Here is a 19,449-nt window from a genome sequence, read left to right on the forward strand (position 1 = left end):
GTGCCGCCACTACTGTAAAACACCGCTTGCACACAATTTGTTCTTGATTAATGTCATTATCTTTGAATCCGAAAAAGTTCCATACAATTGATGCACCTTTTTCCAGCACCAACTTTCCAGAGTTTTCCAGGGTTGGGCAGATTTGTCTCATTCTCACCATTATCAGCAGAGTTTGGTCGACTCATTTTGATTTTGAAAGTTTCTCCTGCGCCTCGCCAGTTCACGACTGAGCTGTCTGCCAGCTTCTGTTGAAGCTGCTGCTGTCACCTGACCAGCTCGACAGATGGCGGCACCTGTTATTATACAAAATGCTGCTGAATCACTACCTTTAATGATTCAAATCACATATAAACTTGAATAGAGGTCTTAATTTTAATTTGATTAATTGTGCAGCCCTACTTCTCACTGTGAGAGTGTAATCATTTGTTGTGATTGCTTGCTAGATAGTTACTTTTGAGGAACTAATTCTTTTGTGTACTGCCAAAATCACTAATCAAACTTGGCAGATAGTTGTTGTATAATACCAGGGTGTCAACCTGCACAAAGCTCATGAGGAAAATGTATGATGAGCTTGGCTATTTCAATGGCAAGTATTGGACTGCTCCGTTTAGATTCAGCGTCCCTATGCAGTGGACTGCATTCTGACTTTTACTCAACACTCCATGGATTCACCAAGTTTGAAAGGTTGACACCTGATACCTTTACTTCGATCAACTCAAAAAAGAAACAATCTGCAAGAAGCCACCGCTTTTTATTCACAGGTAATGCTAGCCTTCGTATGCTAGCATTACATATGCTAGCATCTGTTCAACATGTCCAACACTGTTTACAGTTTACATGTGTGGTCACCTCCAGTTTGTGATTGGCTGTCAACTTGTCAATCCAAGCTCTGTTGTAAACAGAAATGATACACCCACAATTATGAAGATAGACTGATAGATAGTGAAAATGAGGCTGCATAAAACCAGTATACAGTATTTTTGTGAAACTGAAGGAAAATATGTTTTTTGTGAATTTATTATCCCTTAAAGGTGATTTGCCAACAGCACAAACTGAATTTTAAGTCACCAACACTGTCTTTAAGAGTGTGAGAGTGACAAGCCCACTGACAACCTAATAAACTGTATTCCACAAAGAGGACATGGTCTAGTCATCTAACAATTCAGACATGGCAGGTCAGAGAGAGGGAGCAAACAAATGGGAGGCTGGCAGAGTGAATTAAGGAGAATGACTCAGCAACATACTGTACACACTCACTTGGTGACAGTGAGCAAGTCCACTGTATACCAATGGAAAGAATGTAAAGCTCACCCGGTAACACTTTACAATAAGGGTCACTAAGTTAAGGGTTAGTTAATGCTTAATAAGCATTAACTAACCCTTAATTAACAGTTAACTAATGTGTCTGGTAATCATTTACTTATGGTGTCTTATGGTGCATCTTTATAAACTATTAAATAATGTATAAATTAATACCTTAGTTAACATGAACACCATTAGTAAATTATACATTACTTAACTGTTAATTAAGGTTAGTTAATGCTTAATAAGCATTAATTAACCCTTAACTTAGTGACCCTTATTGTAAAGTGTTACCGCTCACCCTAACAAAAGCAGAAAAAGTGAAGCATATATTGCATATGCACTTATACTTTGTAGTATAAGTATTTACTTATTGTTTTACTAGCATCAACCTGTATCGGATATCACATAATGTTTTGCACAGAACAACCTTTAGTGCCTGTGGGTGAGTGTGTGGACTCACGGCATGGCTGGGTGCTCTCCAGTGTGTCTGGGTGGCCTTGTCATACTGCTGCTGCATCCGTCTGTCCAGCTGTCGGTCACTCTGTCGTAGTGAAGAGGGAGCCCTCTGGTGGTGGCACTGGCATCTGCCCTGCCGTCCTTGGATAGGCTGCGGGGTGGGGGTAGATAGATAGAGAGACAGATAGATTGAGTTTCTGTTGGCCCTGTTGGATTGTAGGCAAACTGAGAGGTACAGTATGTAGCTCTGGAATGAAGTAACTGATGAAATTTTGACTGGAATCGATCGGCATGCAGGCAAAAACCAGAAAAATAAGGCCCAGAATGAAAATAACTAGAATTATCCTTAAAGTGGTAAACAGAGAAAAAAAACTGCAGCAAATAAAACCTTGACATTTGTTCTAAGCACATGTTCATTGTATTTGAAAGAGTTAAGAACAAGTGAGGCTAGCATTGACAATGTGTATCAAATCATTTTGCAAAAAGTGTAGTACTACACCAACCAAGCAAAGAGATAATATAGAAACATGCACTTGGCTGTTGACATCTTGGCAGGATTCAACAGAAAATGCTTTGTCTTTGCAAGCCATGGTGGAAACTTCAATGCAACTTTAACGACAAGAATGCATAATCATGTGCGGTCTGCCTCAACAGCTGGGGAAGCAGCGTCCAAAACTGCATTCTGTCAACTAGGGCTGACAAATCAGCTTTCTACCTTTGATAGCTCCACTTTCCTCTCTCCCATTATTTCATTTTCTCTCCCATTCTCCCCTCTCACTGTCCTTCACACATACATACACAGGCACTCATTTTTCTCCCTGCCACACTCTCCCTCTCTATTGTTCTCTCGTTACTCCATTATCTTCAATTCGGTCAACGGTTCCCTCCTTCTGTCTCTCAGCAGTTTCTGTAATACTTCATCACTTCCCTCCATTTACCTGACTCTACCAAATATAACCAGAGTTTTTCACACTTTTTCTCACAACCACAGATTAATTTTATAGGATTAACCTAAATTTTAAGCTTCTATGTTTTCAGGCTACTACTTTATTCCATCAACCTTATGCTGCAGAGACTGGAAGGTTTGGGCAACAAAACAATTCACAATGCCATTTTTACCATTTATGCAACCCAACTTTCAGTGCAACCTAGTACTTCGGCACAGCGTCAACACTAAATATCTCAGCTTCCCTCTTGTCTTCCCTTCTTTTTTCCCCACATACTCACTCTTTCTCAACCCCTTAAGTTCAGGCATAGATCGGAAAATATTTTGTGAGTCTTTGTTGTGGATGAGGGGGTGACAGCATTGTGCTGGAATCAAGAACCTGCTGTGGGTGAGTGCTAATTCTAATTGGAAGGATAGTATGCGGCAGGGAGGCTGGTGAACAGGCCTGGCTTTGACATTTTGGTATTTCTGGATTTGAATAATGTCAGCCAGGCATATGTTTGTTTGGCTAACAAGGGAGCCCCGGCTGAGACACTAATGAATGTTAGAGCAGAGATGGATCCAGCTAAATGCGAACAGAATGGAGGTTATTGGTAGTCAGGCATAAGCGTACAAGTACACACACACACATGCACACACACTACTGAGCATATAGGAATCCAACAACATACCAAGCAGAAACTCAACTCCCACCTACAACAAAGGGTACTGTATATTCACTGTGCGCTAGACAGTCAAACAGTGGTACTGCACGTGCATCACCAGCCTTCCACACAGTACATTATGTGTTTTCAGAAATCCCCATGTTCCCTTGTGACACTTCTCTATCTTAAGTATTCTACAAAGCACATGGAAATTATATTCCTTTATGGAAAGTCTTTGTTCACTCTTTTCTCTCTCTTTTCACTCTCTCTGTCTCGCTAAGATCTGATAAACGGTATTTGTGTAAACAACAAGATAACGGAAGGCAGTAGGTATGCGCAGACATGCTTAACAGGCTCAGATCTATATAGGGAAGCAGTTTCTAAGAGGTGAACTACCAGCAAAGAAGCTATGGGCCCTATCTTACACCCGGCGCAAAGCGGCGCAAAGCGCAGCGCAAGTGTCATTGCTAGTTTCCGACCGACGCAGTTGTCATTTTCACGCCCAGCGCCCAAGTTGTTTAAATAGCAAACGTACTTGCGCCCATCTTTGCGCCCATGGGCTTGTTGGTCTTAAAATGAGGTGTGGTTTGGCGCATTGCTATCTTGAGGCAGCGGAAAGCGATTGCGCCATTGACCAACAAAAACCTGGTCTAACGTCTGGCGCAGTATTTTTCTGCTATTTAAAGGGCGCATTATTCAGATAGATGCGTCTTTCTCTCTCTCTCTCTCTCTCTCTCTCTCTCTCTCTCTCTCTCTCTCACTCTCTCTCTCAAACACACACCCACAGTAAATATGTAAAAAGCACAGCCCAACAAGAAGTCATGAAAATAAACTGCAAAGGCATTTTACCTTCACCCGACGCACAATAGGCTTACCCGACGCACACACACATCGCCATCGCGCACGAGCAGATCCGTTTCCTCAGCAGAAAACCGTTCATTTCTCCAACTTGCCGAATCCGCCATTTAAATAGTAATGCGCCAAGGTGCAAGCGTACCTGGCTCTTAAAGGGAATGGGAGATGACACTCTGATTGGTTGAGTTCATGTTACGCCCTATGAAACACACCTATGATTAATTAAGGGAGTTAGTACAACCCCTTTGGCCTTGCGCCCTACTTTGCGCCCACATTGTGCGTCATTTAACCAGCAATTTGGATTTGGACACGCCCTAAATGCACTTGTGCCATGCGCTTTAGACCATGCGCCATGGATCGTTTAAATAGGGCCCATATATGTTTCATGAAGTAGGGGTGTGCAACTCTCCTTCAAAGACCAGTTTGATACGCATCTCGATACAGAATTAATGATTCAATGGAACAAAAGTACATTTTAAGAAGCCAACAATTCAATATTTTTCGATTCAGTCTTGATGCAGTACTGTGCGGTGCGATATGAAGCAATACGATACGATGAAATTCAATTGTGAAAATTGCATTTTACTTCTGCCATAGTAGAAGTAAAATGTTTCGCCACTGGTTGCAAGAAGGAATCTGTGGGCATAAATCATTCCAACTATAATAGAGTAATATGGACATTAAAATGAAAATCAGTCAACTCAAAATAATCCTTTCAAACAGGCCATTGTTTATCAATAGTGCCTTGCTGCTATATTTATATATGCAATGGCTTCAGTAATCAACTTTGACCATGCAGAGCTGTTGGCGAGTGGAGCACGGAAGAACATTTTGATACCTTTTTCATCATGCTCCTGCTGGCTGCAGGTGAAGAGGGCAAACAGAGACTCTCTCTCCCACAGCGAGTCCATGGCATCTCAGTGGGTCACGAGATTAGTACTGCTAACCGTTTCACTGCTGCTTGGCAAGTTTTACATATTGCCACACTTCTATCAAGTTTTCCAACTTTATTATAAAACCCAAAGGGGGTCTACACTTGCAATTTATAGTTGTTAATGTGTTGTTTGCTCTCCATCGGTCTACATTCTTGACAAAAAAAAAAGTTGGGCACATTGGGCAGAACAGGGAGAAGTTTGATTACTTTGAGCGAAAGACAGGGGAACATGTGACATGAACCTTGAAGACACTGGAAGAGACAAGTATATGGACATATGTAGGCCTGTCATATCAGGCTTTTCCGATAGAGACAAGCCAGCATCGATTTAGCTGCAATTCCCTCCCAGTTTTGGCCCCATTCAAGCTATTTTAATCAATGCAGCCGTATCCAAGACATTAAGCCCAGCGCACCGATTCGAAACGGTGAATCGTTACACCCCTAGAAGGGAGTGTTCAGCAAATACGAGCCCATGAGCTATTATAGCCCTCTTTGTAAATGGCAATATCTGAGTAACACATGCCTGGATTGTGTTATATTACAAATCAGCCTGTATCAATATTCCACATATCGCATTGACTACTTGTCCCCTCTCGCCCTCCCTGGCGTCACTCCACATGTATTTGTTTTAAAGAGCAAGAAGAACAATAACAGCCAATAACAGCCCTTGAAAACAGTGAATATGCATTCCGATGAAGTAATGCAAAGTTTAAACTTATGCAGTTAGAATAGTAGGACAAAGTTGTGTATTATTTACAAAGTAAAACAGTCCTTGTTTTGTAGCATGAAGCAAAGTCCCTTTGTGCCATCAAGCAATCCAGCAGATTTCCCAAGAAATCCAACCTGGTGGCACACAATGTAAAATGCAGTGCAGAGGCTGGTGGAGGCTGCCAATCTTCTCAGTGATGATCTTGTTAGTTTATGGTAATTACACTAATGTCTCAAAATGAGCGTGGTAATGACTTATTGATGTTAAAATGCTACACGTAGCACCTTTAAGATAAGACAAAGTCCTAGCAGGCCTAACAACAGTAATGAATCAACTATATGGTGCCATTTCTGGCGTGAGTCCCAAGCATATGGCAGGGGCGGGAAGTATTCCCAAAATGGGACAGTTACATTATAAGTATATTTCCCCCATGTCCAGCCCCCCTTTTCAGACTGGTCAGTTGTTACAGTCCTGTGCACACAACTCACCGTTTGTTCCCGTTGATGTTGTTGTAGCTGTTGACACTGCAGCGTGAGCTGAGCAATGGTCTTGTCTCGACTCCTCAGCTCCTCTCTGAGCACTCGCACCTCCTTCATCAGCTCCTCCAACTGAAAACACACACACACACACACGCATACTGTAGAAGTCACTGTCTACCTCAACTGGAAACTGGAGAAACATAAAGAACATATGGCCAGTCAATCACCACTGCAAAACTATAGTGAAGTTTCTTACCTGTAATGCAGTGGTATTGTCTTGGTTCTCCTCAGCAACAGCTGCTGGAGAGCCTGCATCCTCAAGCTGGAAACACACATACACACACACACACACACACACACACACACACACACACAAACACACACACACACAGAGTATACAGTGAAACTGGATCAATGACAATCGCCTTAGGCAAGCTTCAAGTGGAATATTTCACTAACGTTTTTTGCATGCATACCCCACTACAAGACCCTGAACTGTCAACCAGTGTTGGTTACCTGGGGCAGAGCGGCTGAATACGTTTTTGAGCATGCAATTGATTGATGTCTCCTCTTTTGAGGCTGCTTAAATAAATGAAGCACACATAAGCTTGTTCATATATTTGACACATTATTTAAATATTGTTTTCCTCACGTCTGATCCAGTTTTTATCATATGTGTAAACAAAAAATTCAATAAAACGTTCTGCCTGCTCTTCAGTCAGATCAGGTAGATAATCCACTTGGAGCTAGCATGCGTAAACAGAGTTGCGCTGCATGCATGACTGTTTGCACAATACAGCAAAGATCAATTAGGATTCAGCAAGGCTGGAGGCTCATTTTTACAGCCGCTGCCTTGAGCTCAACATCATACTCCAAAAAACGCAATTAAGAACAGAGCTACTAATGGGCCAACTGAAATGGTTTCCCTCTTGAGGCTACACAGCCAAACCGTTTGACTAATTGCAGTGAACACAATGAACACATCTGAAGGAGACATTTGATTAAAATGCAAACGCAAATATCACTTTTTATGGTGTAGAGGGTAAATTGAGTCAAGGCATTCAAGACAATTTAGCTTCATGGAGAGCGCAGCGCACTGTGCCGGTGCGTGTGTGGATTTCTGTATGTGCATAGACGGGAGTGTGTGTTTGTACGAGTGTGTATGCTTTGTGTGTTTCATTCTGTATTTAAGTGCACATTTCTTCTAACTGCTGACATCTTCCATTTCTCCATTCCTCTCTTCTTTCTATGCCCCCTCACACCCTCCCACACCCACACCCCTTCCCTCACACCCTCTCTTCTTCCCTCTGAATGGATTTCTCCCACTGACAGAGATAGATCTATTAAGTGATTAACTTCACACAAACACACTCACACACACCCCTAATAACTTGGAGGAAACTGACATGGGACTGGCACAGTAGATTAAAACCACTGGCAAAAGCTTACCTATCCATGTCCGCTCTCTCTCTCTCTGTCTGTCTCTCTGTCTCTATAGGAAATAAAGAAGCTTCACGTGCAATATTTCACTGTTGTGGAAGATTTTCACTTTTTAGCTCGCTGTTTGTGACACTACTGAAGACAGCAATCTGTTAAGCTATATCTTAACAATCTCAATAGGCCTGAGTATGAAAGTCTCTGTATGAGCTTACTGTACTTGGCCCAGACTGTATTTGGGCATGTTGTCTGCAACATAGCGGCAAGCTTTTCACAAGGTCAAATCTTGAAAAGCAGGACAAAGCAGCATTCTATGATAACAGGATTTATTAAACCTAACTGATTCGACGTTGTTCATGCTTAAAATCAAAACAAATCAAAACTAGCTCTCCTCAGTTTGTCAGAAAATATTTTAATGTAGCTCATGTTGGACACCTGAGCACAGTGATGCAGTGCTCTGCTGCCACACAGATCACTCTGGCAATGTGATAAACTACTATAAAGCCAGCTAGCCCCTAAAATAGACATAGCAACAGCTGAAATCAAACCCAAAACTTGTCCTGACATTATATGTGGCTAGGGTTGCAAAGGGGTGGAAAATTTCCGGTAAATTTCCGGAAAGTTTCCGGTAAATTTCCATGGGAAGTTAAGCTGGGGAATTTTGGAAATATTCCAAATTGGAAACTTTCCATGGGAATTATGGGAATTTATGGGAATTTATGGGAATTAATGGGAATTTATGGGAATTAACTGGGAATTAACTGGGAATCGAGGGTAATTTAATGGAAAGGTATCATATCCAAGCATAAATATTTGTTTTGTTATAAGCAGACATCCATCCAAAATAATACAATTAAAACAGATTTATTTGTAAGTAGAACTTTATCAAGTGTTAAATATTTTATTGAACAATCAATTCTTTCATTGAAGAACAAAAACATGAATGTTGAGTTGCATGTAGGGGGCGTGGTCTCAACAGCCCTGCAGTAAGCAGTGTGCTATGTGCATGTGATTGAGGAATAGCAGATATTCAACTGTACTTGCATGATATCTGGTTGTTTTAGTCAGGATTATGCTAAAATATATTTTCCCCAACTATATTTAAGTTCCCTATTAAGAGCATACCTTCAATTTAGTAAATTCCTGGTTTATTCCCGTTTATTCCCATAAATTCCCGTTAATTCCCATAAATTCCCGTTAATTCCCATGGAAAGTTTCCAACTTTGAAAATTCCCGGAATTTTGCAACCCTATATGTGGCCCACTTAGACATGTTTGGTTTGATTCAACAGGGCCTGGGTCAGGTTACGTGATTTACATACAATAGATTCAAAGGATTAAGCGATAGGATTAGAAGTGCGTGTGTTTGTGTGAGGTTTGTGTACATACGTACCTATATAAATATGCGTGTTGGTGTCAGCACGTGCATGCATGTGTGTGTGTGTGTGTGTGTGTGGGCACTTTTTGGTACATGCATCATCTGTGCTGGTGCATGTGGACGTGTTTGTGTTGATTTGCATCTCTCTGCACGTGTGTCTAACCTGCAGTAAAGTTTTGAGCCTGAGCAGCTGGTTCTTGAGCGAGCTGCAGTCCTGGGCCATGTGTTTGAGTGTGAGCTCATCCAGCATCCCCATGTGGTCATCCTGCCTCCCTACAGAGGGGACGGGCCGGGGGGAGATCCTAAAGGAGCCTGGAGCTCCAAGAGCATCGTAGTGCTGGAAGACAGGGGCCCTGAAGGAGAGAGAGAAACAAACAGAGAGAGAGAGACAGACAGACAGAGAGAGAGAGAGAGAGAGAGAGAGAGAGAGAGAGAGACAGAAAGAGACAGTCAGTCACAGAAAGTCAGAAAGACAGATGTTGAAAGCAATATTGTCTTTATGTTTGCCTTTATTGTGCTGCTTCAGTAGTTTTCATTTACACATAAGTGTTCATACTTGTCAAAACTATGATCATCATGAATCAGCTAAATTACTGTATAAACTCACATCATTGCCAAAGGGCACATAAGGCCTTGTTGGAATCAACACATTTCATTAAGTTTAGGATTTTAATATCGTACATCCTAGTCCCTAGCTCTCTGAATGACTGTGACTGTGGAATTGACGCTGAATATAGACCAAGGTAATAGACCAATTACTGTATCACTTTTGACAATCCCAGACAGGTATACAGACACATCCAAACCCTGACTCAAGCAATAATCCACAATTGCCTGGTCACGTCAATCTTTTGTGATAAAAAGCAATATCAATGCCACATGCCAATGCAACTGCAATGCAAGTTTTATGGGGGTGAACAAAATAACAGAAACATCACACGAGAAAGAACCTTACATTTCAATTAACTAAATAGCCAAAGCAGCTAGACAGATGAGTTATATTAAGTTTAATCTCACATAGCCGCACCTCTGACTCAAACAATGGCGGTCTGGAGAAATTCTCGTCATAAAACGTGGATAACGAGACCTTGGTGAGCCAAAGGCAGCATTGATTGGCTCTGAGCATTCACACACAACCCCACAGAAATGGCACTTGTGGTTTGTTTTTCTGCCCAGGTAGAACATGTTTGCATCGTTAGCTTAGCTATAATGCTAGCTACTTTGCCAAGTAAATTTCAAGTTAATATATAAACTCTTTGGCTAAAAGAGCAAGATAAAAGTAGATAAAGATTTTCAATCAAGATGTTTTTGCGTCGCAGCAATTAGTGTCCTAATTACACCAGAGTCAATGAAGCCTTTAAAACTTCTGAGCTTAAATACTCTGCTGAACAACAGGGATGTAATGGTGTGTTTACCAACTGGCTATGTTGAAAGTTTGATTTATCAAACTTGGCCGACAGCCTGTGATGCATTACATGGGAGAAAGAAATCTGGTTCTATAGCTATATATCAAACTCACTGATGACAAATCCACAAGCACCGGATAAAATGAAACAAATGTTCCCTTAAAACAAAGCCATGACCAAGCAGAGCCTTCCTCTCCATCATTTATGAGTAATAGGTATATTGCTATTGTAGCGATCCCTCTATTAGGAAAGTAACAGTCCACACCAGGGATTAATCAGTTTTCATTTAGAAGCCAGAATAGACAAACCCATAGCCCACGTCAGCATCTTGTCAGTTTTACTTCACTAGCTAGCTAACTGTAACGTCCAACGCAAAAAGACACATAACCTGATGTGTCTTCTGCGCACAAAACGTGGACCCCTGAGCAATGGAAAAAAGTAATTTAAGTCTGATGAGTCGTCTGTCGCCATTTTTCCAACATCTGGTGAAAGGTTTGGAGAAAGCCAAAGGATGCCTTCAACCCTCAATGTCTGTTTCCAGCTGTTAAACATTGTGATGGATCTGTAATTGTATGGTAGCCATCTTGTGGGAGTCATTAGGTCCAATCATTGCTCTACATGGTCATATAACAACCAAGGAATATGAGGCCATTTTATAGGACCATGTGTACCTTATGGTGCAAACACTTTTCCCTCATGGCGTTCTCGATGAAGTCAAATGCATTCCATGCCCTCCCCAATCACCAAATCTAAATATCACTGAACATTTACAGGAAGTTCTGGAGCATAGAGTACAAAATACATTTCCACCTCCCTCAAAGAACTGGACGCTTTCCTTCTTGAAGAAAGCTCCAATATGCCACTGCACAACTCAGGACTTGTAAGCATTTCAAGGTGGATTGAAGCTGCTCTGAAGGCAAAGGGTGGCCCTACTCCTTATTATGTACTTGGTATTCATACATTGTTAGGTGTTTCTGATAAGGGGAAAGAAGCGGCCTGGACTGGTAATCAGTTATTTGAGAATTTTGTGTAACAATATGCCTATTCAGTTACATTTTACACAATTTGATGAGGAATGGGTTACAGTAATAACAAAGTACAGATGTATGATCAGAGCCTTCTATGATGGATACATGTAAACACTACTATACACCATCTTTGAAGCCTAACCGACCTGCTGTCATTGTGGAAGTGGTCTGGTCCATTCCAGCGGTGCTGCTTTCGCCGCCAGTGGCCTTGCCGACCGGCCCTCTCAATGTGGGCCATCCTGTCAGCGTCTATATAGGGAGAGGTCAAAGTACGGTGAGCTGGGGTAAAGTTAGCAGAGTGTGTGTATGTGTCTTTGAAACAGAAAGAAGGAGGGAAAGAGAGAGTATGTACACCCTGCTTTGTAGCCTGTAATTTGTAAAGTCAGTGTTTAGAGAAGACAAGAAGATGTTAGAGAATAAAAGTTCAGCAGTATTATTTCTGATGGCTTTTATTTGTTGAAGTGTAGCTATGAGTCAATTTTCCATTCCATGTGGTAATGAATAATACTGTGCATATTTTAAACATCAAATCCCTTTCTCCAATATATATACATATAAATCACGATTTGATCCATCTCAATCTCCATTTCTCTCAACTGTCCCCGCCATCAAATACAAACACACACACACGCGCACACACACGGTGACAGGCAATTTCATTTTCAAGGAGGTAAAAGGACACAGTATTTGGCAACACTCAATACCATATAGCTGTGAAATGAACCATGACCGCAACAAAATTGACAACTAACAGAGCGCGACCCCCAGAAAATCAAAAGGACCCCTGACTTTCTATATGCCAGACACAGTCTTTGTACTTTTACCAGAGGAAGATAAAGAGAAAAAACGATAGAGAGAGAGAAAGAAAGAGAGAGAAGAGAAAGGGAGAGAGAGAGGCAAAGGAAAAGAGGCAGAGTGCCACATTCCCAGTCCAAGGTATTCAGTGATGGTGGTTAAATACCTTACCCTGAGTGTCGCCACACAGCGCAGGAGCAGACAGCAGTCCAAACTGAAGTGTTACATTCCAAGAACTCCCTGAACCTTCCCAAAAACTCCCTTTTTTGCTTCAAAAAACCTCTGCTCAAAAGTAAAACAAAGGGAATATAACCCAAATGGAAAAAAAACTCAGAAAAAGCAGAGAAACTCAGAAAGAGAGAGCGAGGAGAGAAATGACTCCTTGTCCTGTCAGCTGGTGAGCAGTTAAAGGGCCAGAGAGACAACGTCAACCCAGCTCCCACCCTCCTGCCTGGCCCGGGCTTTGTTGACAGGCCTGTTTTTCTGGGAACTCCCTAGGAACTGGAGCTGGAGAGAGAGGACTGTGGTGGTGCTGCTGGTGAGAGAGCAGCTGAAGGGACTGGGTTTGTGGCCAAGCTAGGAAGTCACCAGCTGAGGCAGACAAGGGAGACAAGCTAGGGCCTCTGTCCTGTCACGGGACCCGGCAGCTGGATGAAAATACTGCATGAGGCCCCTGCTACCCTTCTTGCCTTTATTTTTTTTCTTTCCTCTTCCCCTTCCCCTCTTCCTGCTTGCTGGCAGAGCCAGAGTGACTATAGGAAGGAAGAAAGGAGGGACGAAGAGAAGAAGGGAGGGCCTGAAACTAAACAAAAGTCAAAACTCCCTCCCCTCTCCAATTTCTCTGGTCCTGCCCTGTGGGCTGAGTCTGACCCATTCCCACTGTCACTCTATCTCTCTGTCTCTCTGTCCATCTCTCTCTCCCTGCCTCTCTCTCCCTGGTTCCAACCCTTAGCCATGACACACAGAGCTATAAATATGACTACTTCCCAAAAAGGAGTAGGGAGGGACACCAATCCAATTCACATTCCTTGGGAGTGAACATTCCTCTCTCTCTCTCTCTCTCTCTCTCTCTCTCTCTCTCTCTCTCTCTCTCATGCTACTGCTTTCCTCATCAGGAAAAACAAGGAGGGCGCTGTTTATACAGGCATAACAGACTAACGAATAACATCAGGGGTATGCAGCTGCCTCAGTAATGTATGTGTATGTGTGCGTATGTGTGTTTTTGTGCCCGTCCTCATCCATATATTTGTATGCGCATATGTACTGTATGTGCATGTGGACATATGTGTGCCCTCTTGCTTTGCAATATATTTTGTGGTCAGGAAGGGAGCCATGTTTGTAAATACGAAGCAAGACGGTCCAATGATGGTCCAGCAGACTGCGAGATTCCACATTAAATCAGTGGATAAAATACATTACCCATGAATGATGCTTTGAGAAGGCTGGATTCAGTACTGATAAGGGAAAATTCACTTCCCAGAATTCATTACATTTTATGACAGGTGAGGTCAACATTCCTTACCCATTTCCTCTCCCTCTCTCTCACTCATATATGAAACACACACTGTCTGATGAAGCCATAACAGCTTAATCAAGACAATTCATAGCATGTGATGTGATAAGAATGTATCTATCTTTAAAACATAGAGAGAAACTACTATATTCTATTTTAATTACAGAAATACTTGATTACATTTACAAAGTGGGAAGAGAACTTGATTACATTTACAAAGTGGGTGATAAAGAAAATGTAACTGTTAAGACTTTGATTGATAAGAGGTGATGTGTTAAGTATGTGGAATAGAAAGCTATTGAACCAATCATTACTACACCATACTGCTGTTGTCAAGGAAATCAAATGTAATCACTGCTCATACTAAGCCCACATATGCAAAGTACACTGTGGTTGTGCTGTCTGGTGGTGTGTGGCTGTGTGTGCATTCGTTTGTATGAACAGACCCAGACAGCTGGCAGAAGACATCTCCAACTCAGCTGCCTAGCTGCCATTCAAAGCCAGCTGTGTGGCGGGGATGGTCTTGTGAGGTAATAACTCATCAGTAACCAAATATTAAAAGAGTAGCGCCGCATAACACACAACAAGGGTGTCCATTAAAAGATTTTAATGGATGTTGCAGAAGCAAACATCCACCGGAGGCAAGGCAGAAATTCAATTTATTCAAGCCATTATATGCCATTGAAGGCTATTGCTGGAAATGGAATGCTCAAACCTTGCTAATGCATTAATTTACAATTATGATCAAACAGTTTTGCTAGAGGAGTCCGATTATACAAAAATAATGGACAACCTCCAGCCAATGAGAATGAAGCATTTGCCATGGCCATGGAATAACCTCATATATTTGAATCCTGTGTAGGATAATTGCATTTATATAAAGTATTTAATATGTGTGTTTCATCTGTGTGTGCTTGTGTGTGTGTGTGTGTGTGTGTGTGTGTGTGTGTGTGTGTGTGTGTGTGTGTGTGTGTATGTGTGTGTGCTGACCATGCAAGCCATCCTCTGACAGGTCCACATCCAGCATGAGGTCATCATCGTCCAGCTCTCCAGTCCCCAGAGGGTCCAGGTTGCTCAGGATATCCTGGAGGGGGGGGGGGGGGGGCACAGGTAACATTTACTCGATTGTAAGGCATTATAAGACATTATAGGCACAATATCAGCACATTACGAGTGCATTAGAGCCTCCGGACAAAAAGCCTTTTTTCGCTGTAATACCCACCGTTTGGAGACAAACATTTAGATGTGGGGATGGCTTCTCTCCCAGAGCAAAATTCCTCCTAAACTGGACATTTTACAGTAAGTGCTATAAAAAGTGCATTTAACACATACATAAACTGTTTTATCAAGATTCACATTTTTCTTGGGCAAGCTAACTACCACATCTGTTGTTCTGAGGGAGGTCATGTAAACTTGACATCTTGTATTGGTCTGGCAATATATTCAGAGTAAATAAATATCTTGAATAAAAATAAATCACTATGTAGGCAGAGCTAGTGACGGGTCAACCATGTTTCCACCGAGGGTGCCATAATGAAATAACAGCATCCAGCTTTAACCTTGAATATTAGAGTTGTGCTATGGAGCAATTGCAAATAAGCCACTATGTTACTAGGAAATATTTTTTGTACATTCATGGCCAGAACATCATTGAACAGAGTGCCATAGTATAATCATGCAATTATTATGGATTAACAATTGCAAGTGTCATTGTGATATTTGTATTGTATTTTTTCATAATGGCATTACAGGATTACTTCTTTTCTATGTGGCATTTTCATCCTCTATTCTGTAATACAGTACAATAAAATTCTATTTATTACACTTTGATCATTAACAATAAGAGTTTGTGTAATACTAGCATTGACTATGTAATACTGGCACTGATAAACATAGTAGTATGTGTGGTTACATATGATACTGCTTCACCTCTCAAAGTCATACAACACAGCCAGGGGGAAGATGCTATTATTCAGTGCATCAAGACGTAGAGAACAGTGCAGCTTTCTGAAGAAAAATATCGCTCAAGTATGAATGATAGCACAGTATGCTATAAAAATGCAACAAAAACATATCTCATTACAGCCTCAAAATATGCAGTTACTTTGATTACTATGCTGCTGTCTGCCGAATAATTCAAAGCATGCCCAAAAGCAAAGAAGGAATAAATCAATAGTTCAAAGCATTATTTTTCAAGGCAATTTCGTGCTTCAGGAGAAAACGAAAGTAAATTGACAGAGCTTTGACTAGAAGACGCAACCATAAAATTAGTCATTATTGAATATCTCATGTTTTTCATGGTAACTGAATGGTACTCAGAACTGCAGACTTAAGAAAGTAGGAATAATGAAAGAAATAGAATAAACTAAACATATTTCTGTTGTCCTTCAAATTTTATCAACCAAAACGTGGGCGGAATCTTTCCATGAACGAATCAAACTTGCTCATCTCTTTTATGCTCTCTCCCTTCTCCTTTACAGCTCTCCTCCTTTTCTGTCTGTCTTTCCCCCATCCACCTTGTGGCTCTCTCCTCTGTAAGCCTGTACCTCCCTACCTCTGAATGTCAAGATTTTATTATCTGTAGCTGTTTTTTATTAAATTATCCCTGAACCAGTCAGTAAGATTCTTTGTGCTTTACTCTCTCGCTGTATTTCTTTCTTTCTGCACCATTTCTCTCCCCCTCTCTCTCTCTGTCTCTCTCTCTATATCTCTCATTGAGTGTCTTTGTTACAGTGTGTCGCTCCAGAGGAAATGACATTTCACACCGGCAGGACACAGCGGCTTAGAACACTGAGAAGTCCAGATAATCTCCCAGTAGAAGAGAGAGAGAGAGAGAGAGTGTGTGTGTGTGAGTGTGTGTGTGTGTGTGTGTGTGCGTGAGAATATGTGCATTTGTTGGTGGAATGCAGTGGAATGAGCTTAGAATCAGGGATCATACACAGATCCCGCCTACACCTGACGACACTTGCTTAACAGTCTGGTTTTTATGTGTGTATGCACGCACATGTGTGTGTGTGTGTGTATGTATGTGTGTGTGTGTGTGTGTGTGTGTGTGTGTGTTTGTGCGCACATGCGCTTGCGTGTGCATGTGTACACCAGTGTATGTGTACCCCACCGCTGTAAGGTCCACAGGTCCTCATAGAAACTCCACAAGTGGTCACTTGTGAGGGCAAACCTCATGCTGGAAAGGCCTTGGGCTTAGACTAATGATTGGGGTTAGGTTAAAGTAATGTGGAGCGGGGCTTGATGTAATGGTTTTGTTTAGTGTTAGAGTTAGAGGTTAAGGAATGAACATAAGTCAATGGAATGCCCTCACAAGTGGTACAAGCACGTCCGCCTATGTGTGTGAGTTCGTACACATGCGTGTGTCTCAGCTATTGGGCAGCACAGTGAATACAGGGAGACCTTCAAGTGGACCAAAGGACACCCGTTCAAACCCTTGTGTCAGCAACTGTTTGACATTTCGCCCTGCTTAAGTGTCCTTGAGCAAGACGCTGAATCCCTACCGACTCCAAGGGCACTGCTTTGTCGCTGACCCTGACCTCTGACCTCCCTGTGGAGGGGGAAAGAGAGTGCTTAATTTGTGCCGGATCCTGCCAGAACAGGATCCAGCACCTCACAGTTTTGGACTACCTGCATTCCGGTACGTATTTGCATGGACCCGGCACCTCTGGTGGCATTAAAGTTTTTTTTGTTTTTTTTTGTCTGCCATGTAATAATCCCAATAGTTGACCCTTCCTTTCCCCTCCCTTCCAAAAACCGAATTGGCTCATTTCCATATGAAGACAGGTGAAAGTATCAACAAGCACATAGTAATCACGTCACATCAGTGAGCTGCTCTGCAGAGTGTGTTATGGTAAACTTCAGACATCATCATGGCTAAAAGACAGTTGAATTTGCTGTCCATATGTCCGCTGTGTGGACTATTTTTGGAAAATTAGACAAGGTAAGCGTGTTTTTTTGTTTGTTTGTAAACTGTTCTCTGCTGGGACAATAACATCTAAATTCATATTTGCATAGATTAAAACAGAAATTATTTGGAGTGCAGACCTGTAAGTCCCACAGTTAAATATGTGGGACATTGCGCATGTTATGTTGAGTGTCCAGAAATAATTGGTAATATAATTGATGCCACTGCAGTTTCCTTGATTTGTTTATGTATGATTAGGATATCTCACAGCCAAGTATGGGGGCATTTTATGTTGTGCACAGCGCAGTTATATCTTTAGTCATCCCATCGTTTTGGACAAAATGAGCATTATGTAGCCTATGCAATAAGCAAATATTGTTATAGGTCAGCAGTAGTCGGAGCTCCAAGGTCATATAGTCGGTCTTTTAATAATGTTTAGACTGTTAGGTCTACAGTAAGCTATATGGCTGCACTGAGCACCACCGTGCCTCCAATGCGCTTGTTGTCTTGATATGTTCCAGAACCTTTTCCCTCCAGACCGACTCGTGGGAACACCGAGCCCTTGGTGTTCCGGGTCCTCATAATTAATTACTGGGGAAAGAGATAAAACAGAATTTCCCTACAGGGATTTATCATATAGTTTATCATATAATTATTATATATTTATACTTATCACTATAGTTTTAACAATTGAACTGAGTAACCTATGAATTAGATTGTCAAACAGATAGCTGTTACACATTATCATTAACATGCATCTGAACAGCAGCTTTGACATGAGGCATTTTAATTGGAGCTGTACATTTTAAATGGAGCTGTGCTTGTTCTTGCTAAGGCAATATTGATTTGAGTGCTAGCGATATATAAATTTGATAACTCACACACACACTTTCAATATATCCTAAACACCCTGAGGTGCTCCATCGATACAAACCCTGCGGCATGAGCGGCACCCAGAATCGTAACAGCCAAGGGAAGGTCTTCCCTTATTCTGCTTCATGGCACACACTATGCTTCCAACATAACATCAGCCAAAACTTCAAACAAACACGGCTGGATCAAACAGTGATTAAAACCTTCAAACTGACTGGGAAAGTTTTGAAGCTGAACTTCTCTCACTGACAGTTTACCCTCAAATGACCCAGTCACAGAAGGTATCTGTGTGACAGGCTCTGCGAAGTGAAATAAAAGCTCATTACAGAAACCTTAATTCTACCCGCAGCTTTCTTCGAGAGTATTTTTTGGGGATTTTTGTTAGACACTGAGTTTTCGTGGGTTGAATGTGAATTATCACCTTGACATATCATCAGGCAAAAAGGCAAAGAGGGCTAGCCCATTTTCGGCTCGAACAAGCAACTTAAAAAAAAATACAAACTTCAGCTTTAGACAAGAGTATAAAATCGATAGGTGGAGGAGAGAGGTTTTTAGACTGACTGTACTTCCCCTCAGACCTCTCGGTCTCGCTCTTTCTATTTCGTTTCAGATGAAGTACGCTGCTCTTTTCAACCCAGGACGTTTATAGTCGTTTCTAATGAAATCTCAGTAGAGCTACTCTATCAGAGAGAGGGGTTGGAAATAAATGCTCTCTCATACCGTTTCCCAAGATTCTCAGTGTTTTTGAAGGTCAACTCATTTCAGATCTTATCAGATTCATC

At 41.7% G+C, this 19,449-nt stretch overlaps 1 protein-coding gene across 1 annotated transcript in view; it reads right to left on the reverse strand.

Moving 5' to 3' along the window:
• Nucleotides 1-841: 841 nt before the first annotated feature.
• Nucleotides 842-19,449, reverse strand: part of ccser2a (coiled-coil serine-rich protein 2a) — a 49,020-nt gene continuing 30,412 nt past the window's right edge. Inside the window, exons 5-11 of the mRNA XM_071520434.1 lie at nucleotides 14,875-14,968; nucleotides 11,723-11,825; nucleotides 9,306-9,495; nucleotides 6,585-6,650; nucleotides 6,338-6,457; nucleotides 1,766-1,912; nucleotides 842-889 (exon numbers count right to left, since the gene is read on the reverse strand). Coding sequence (XP_071376535.1) covers nucleotides 878-889; nucleotides 1,766-1,912; nucleotides 6,338-6,457; nucleotides 6,585-6,650; nucleotides 9,306-9,495; nucleotides 11,723-11,825; nucleotides 14,875-14,968 — 732 coding nt within the window. The 3' untranslated portion in view covers nucleotides 842-877. The remainder of the gene's footprint in view (nucleotides 890-1,765; nucleotides 1,913-6,337; nucleotides 6,458-6,584; nucleotides 6,651-9,305; nucleotides 9,496-11,722; nucleotides 11,826-14,874; nucleotides 14,969-19,449) is intronic.

This window comes from Centroberyx affinis, unplaced genomic scaffold (assembly GCF_046629955.1).
Source record: "Centroberyx affinis isolate AG114_WGS23_722 - 3 ecotype Tasmania unplaced genomic scaffold, CSIRO-AGI_Caff_v1 ptg000801l_1, whole genome shotgun sequence".
In the NCBI taxonomy this organism is placed as follows: Eukaryota; Metazoa; Chordata; class Actinopteri; order Beryciformes; family Berycidae; genus Centroberyx; species Centroberyx affinis.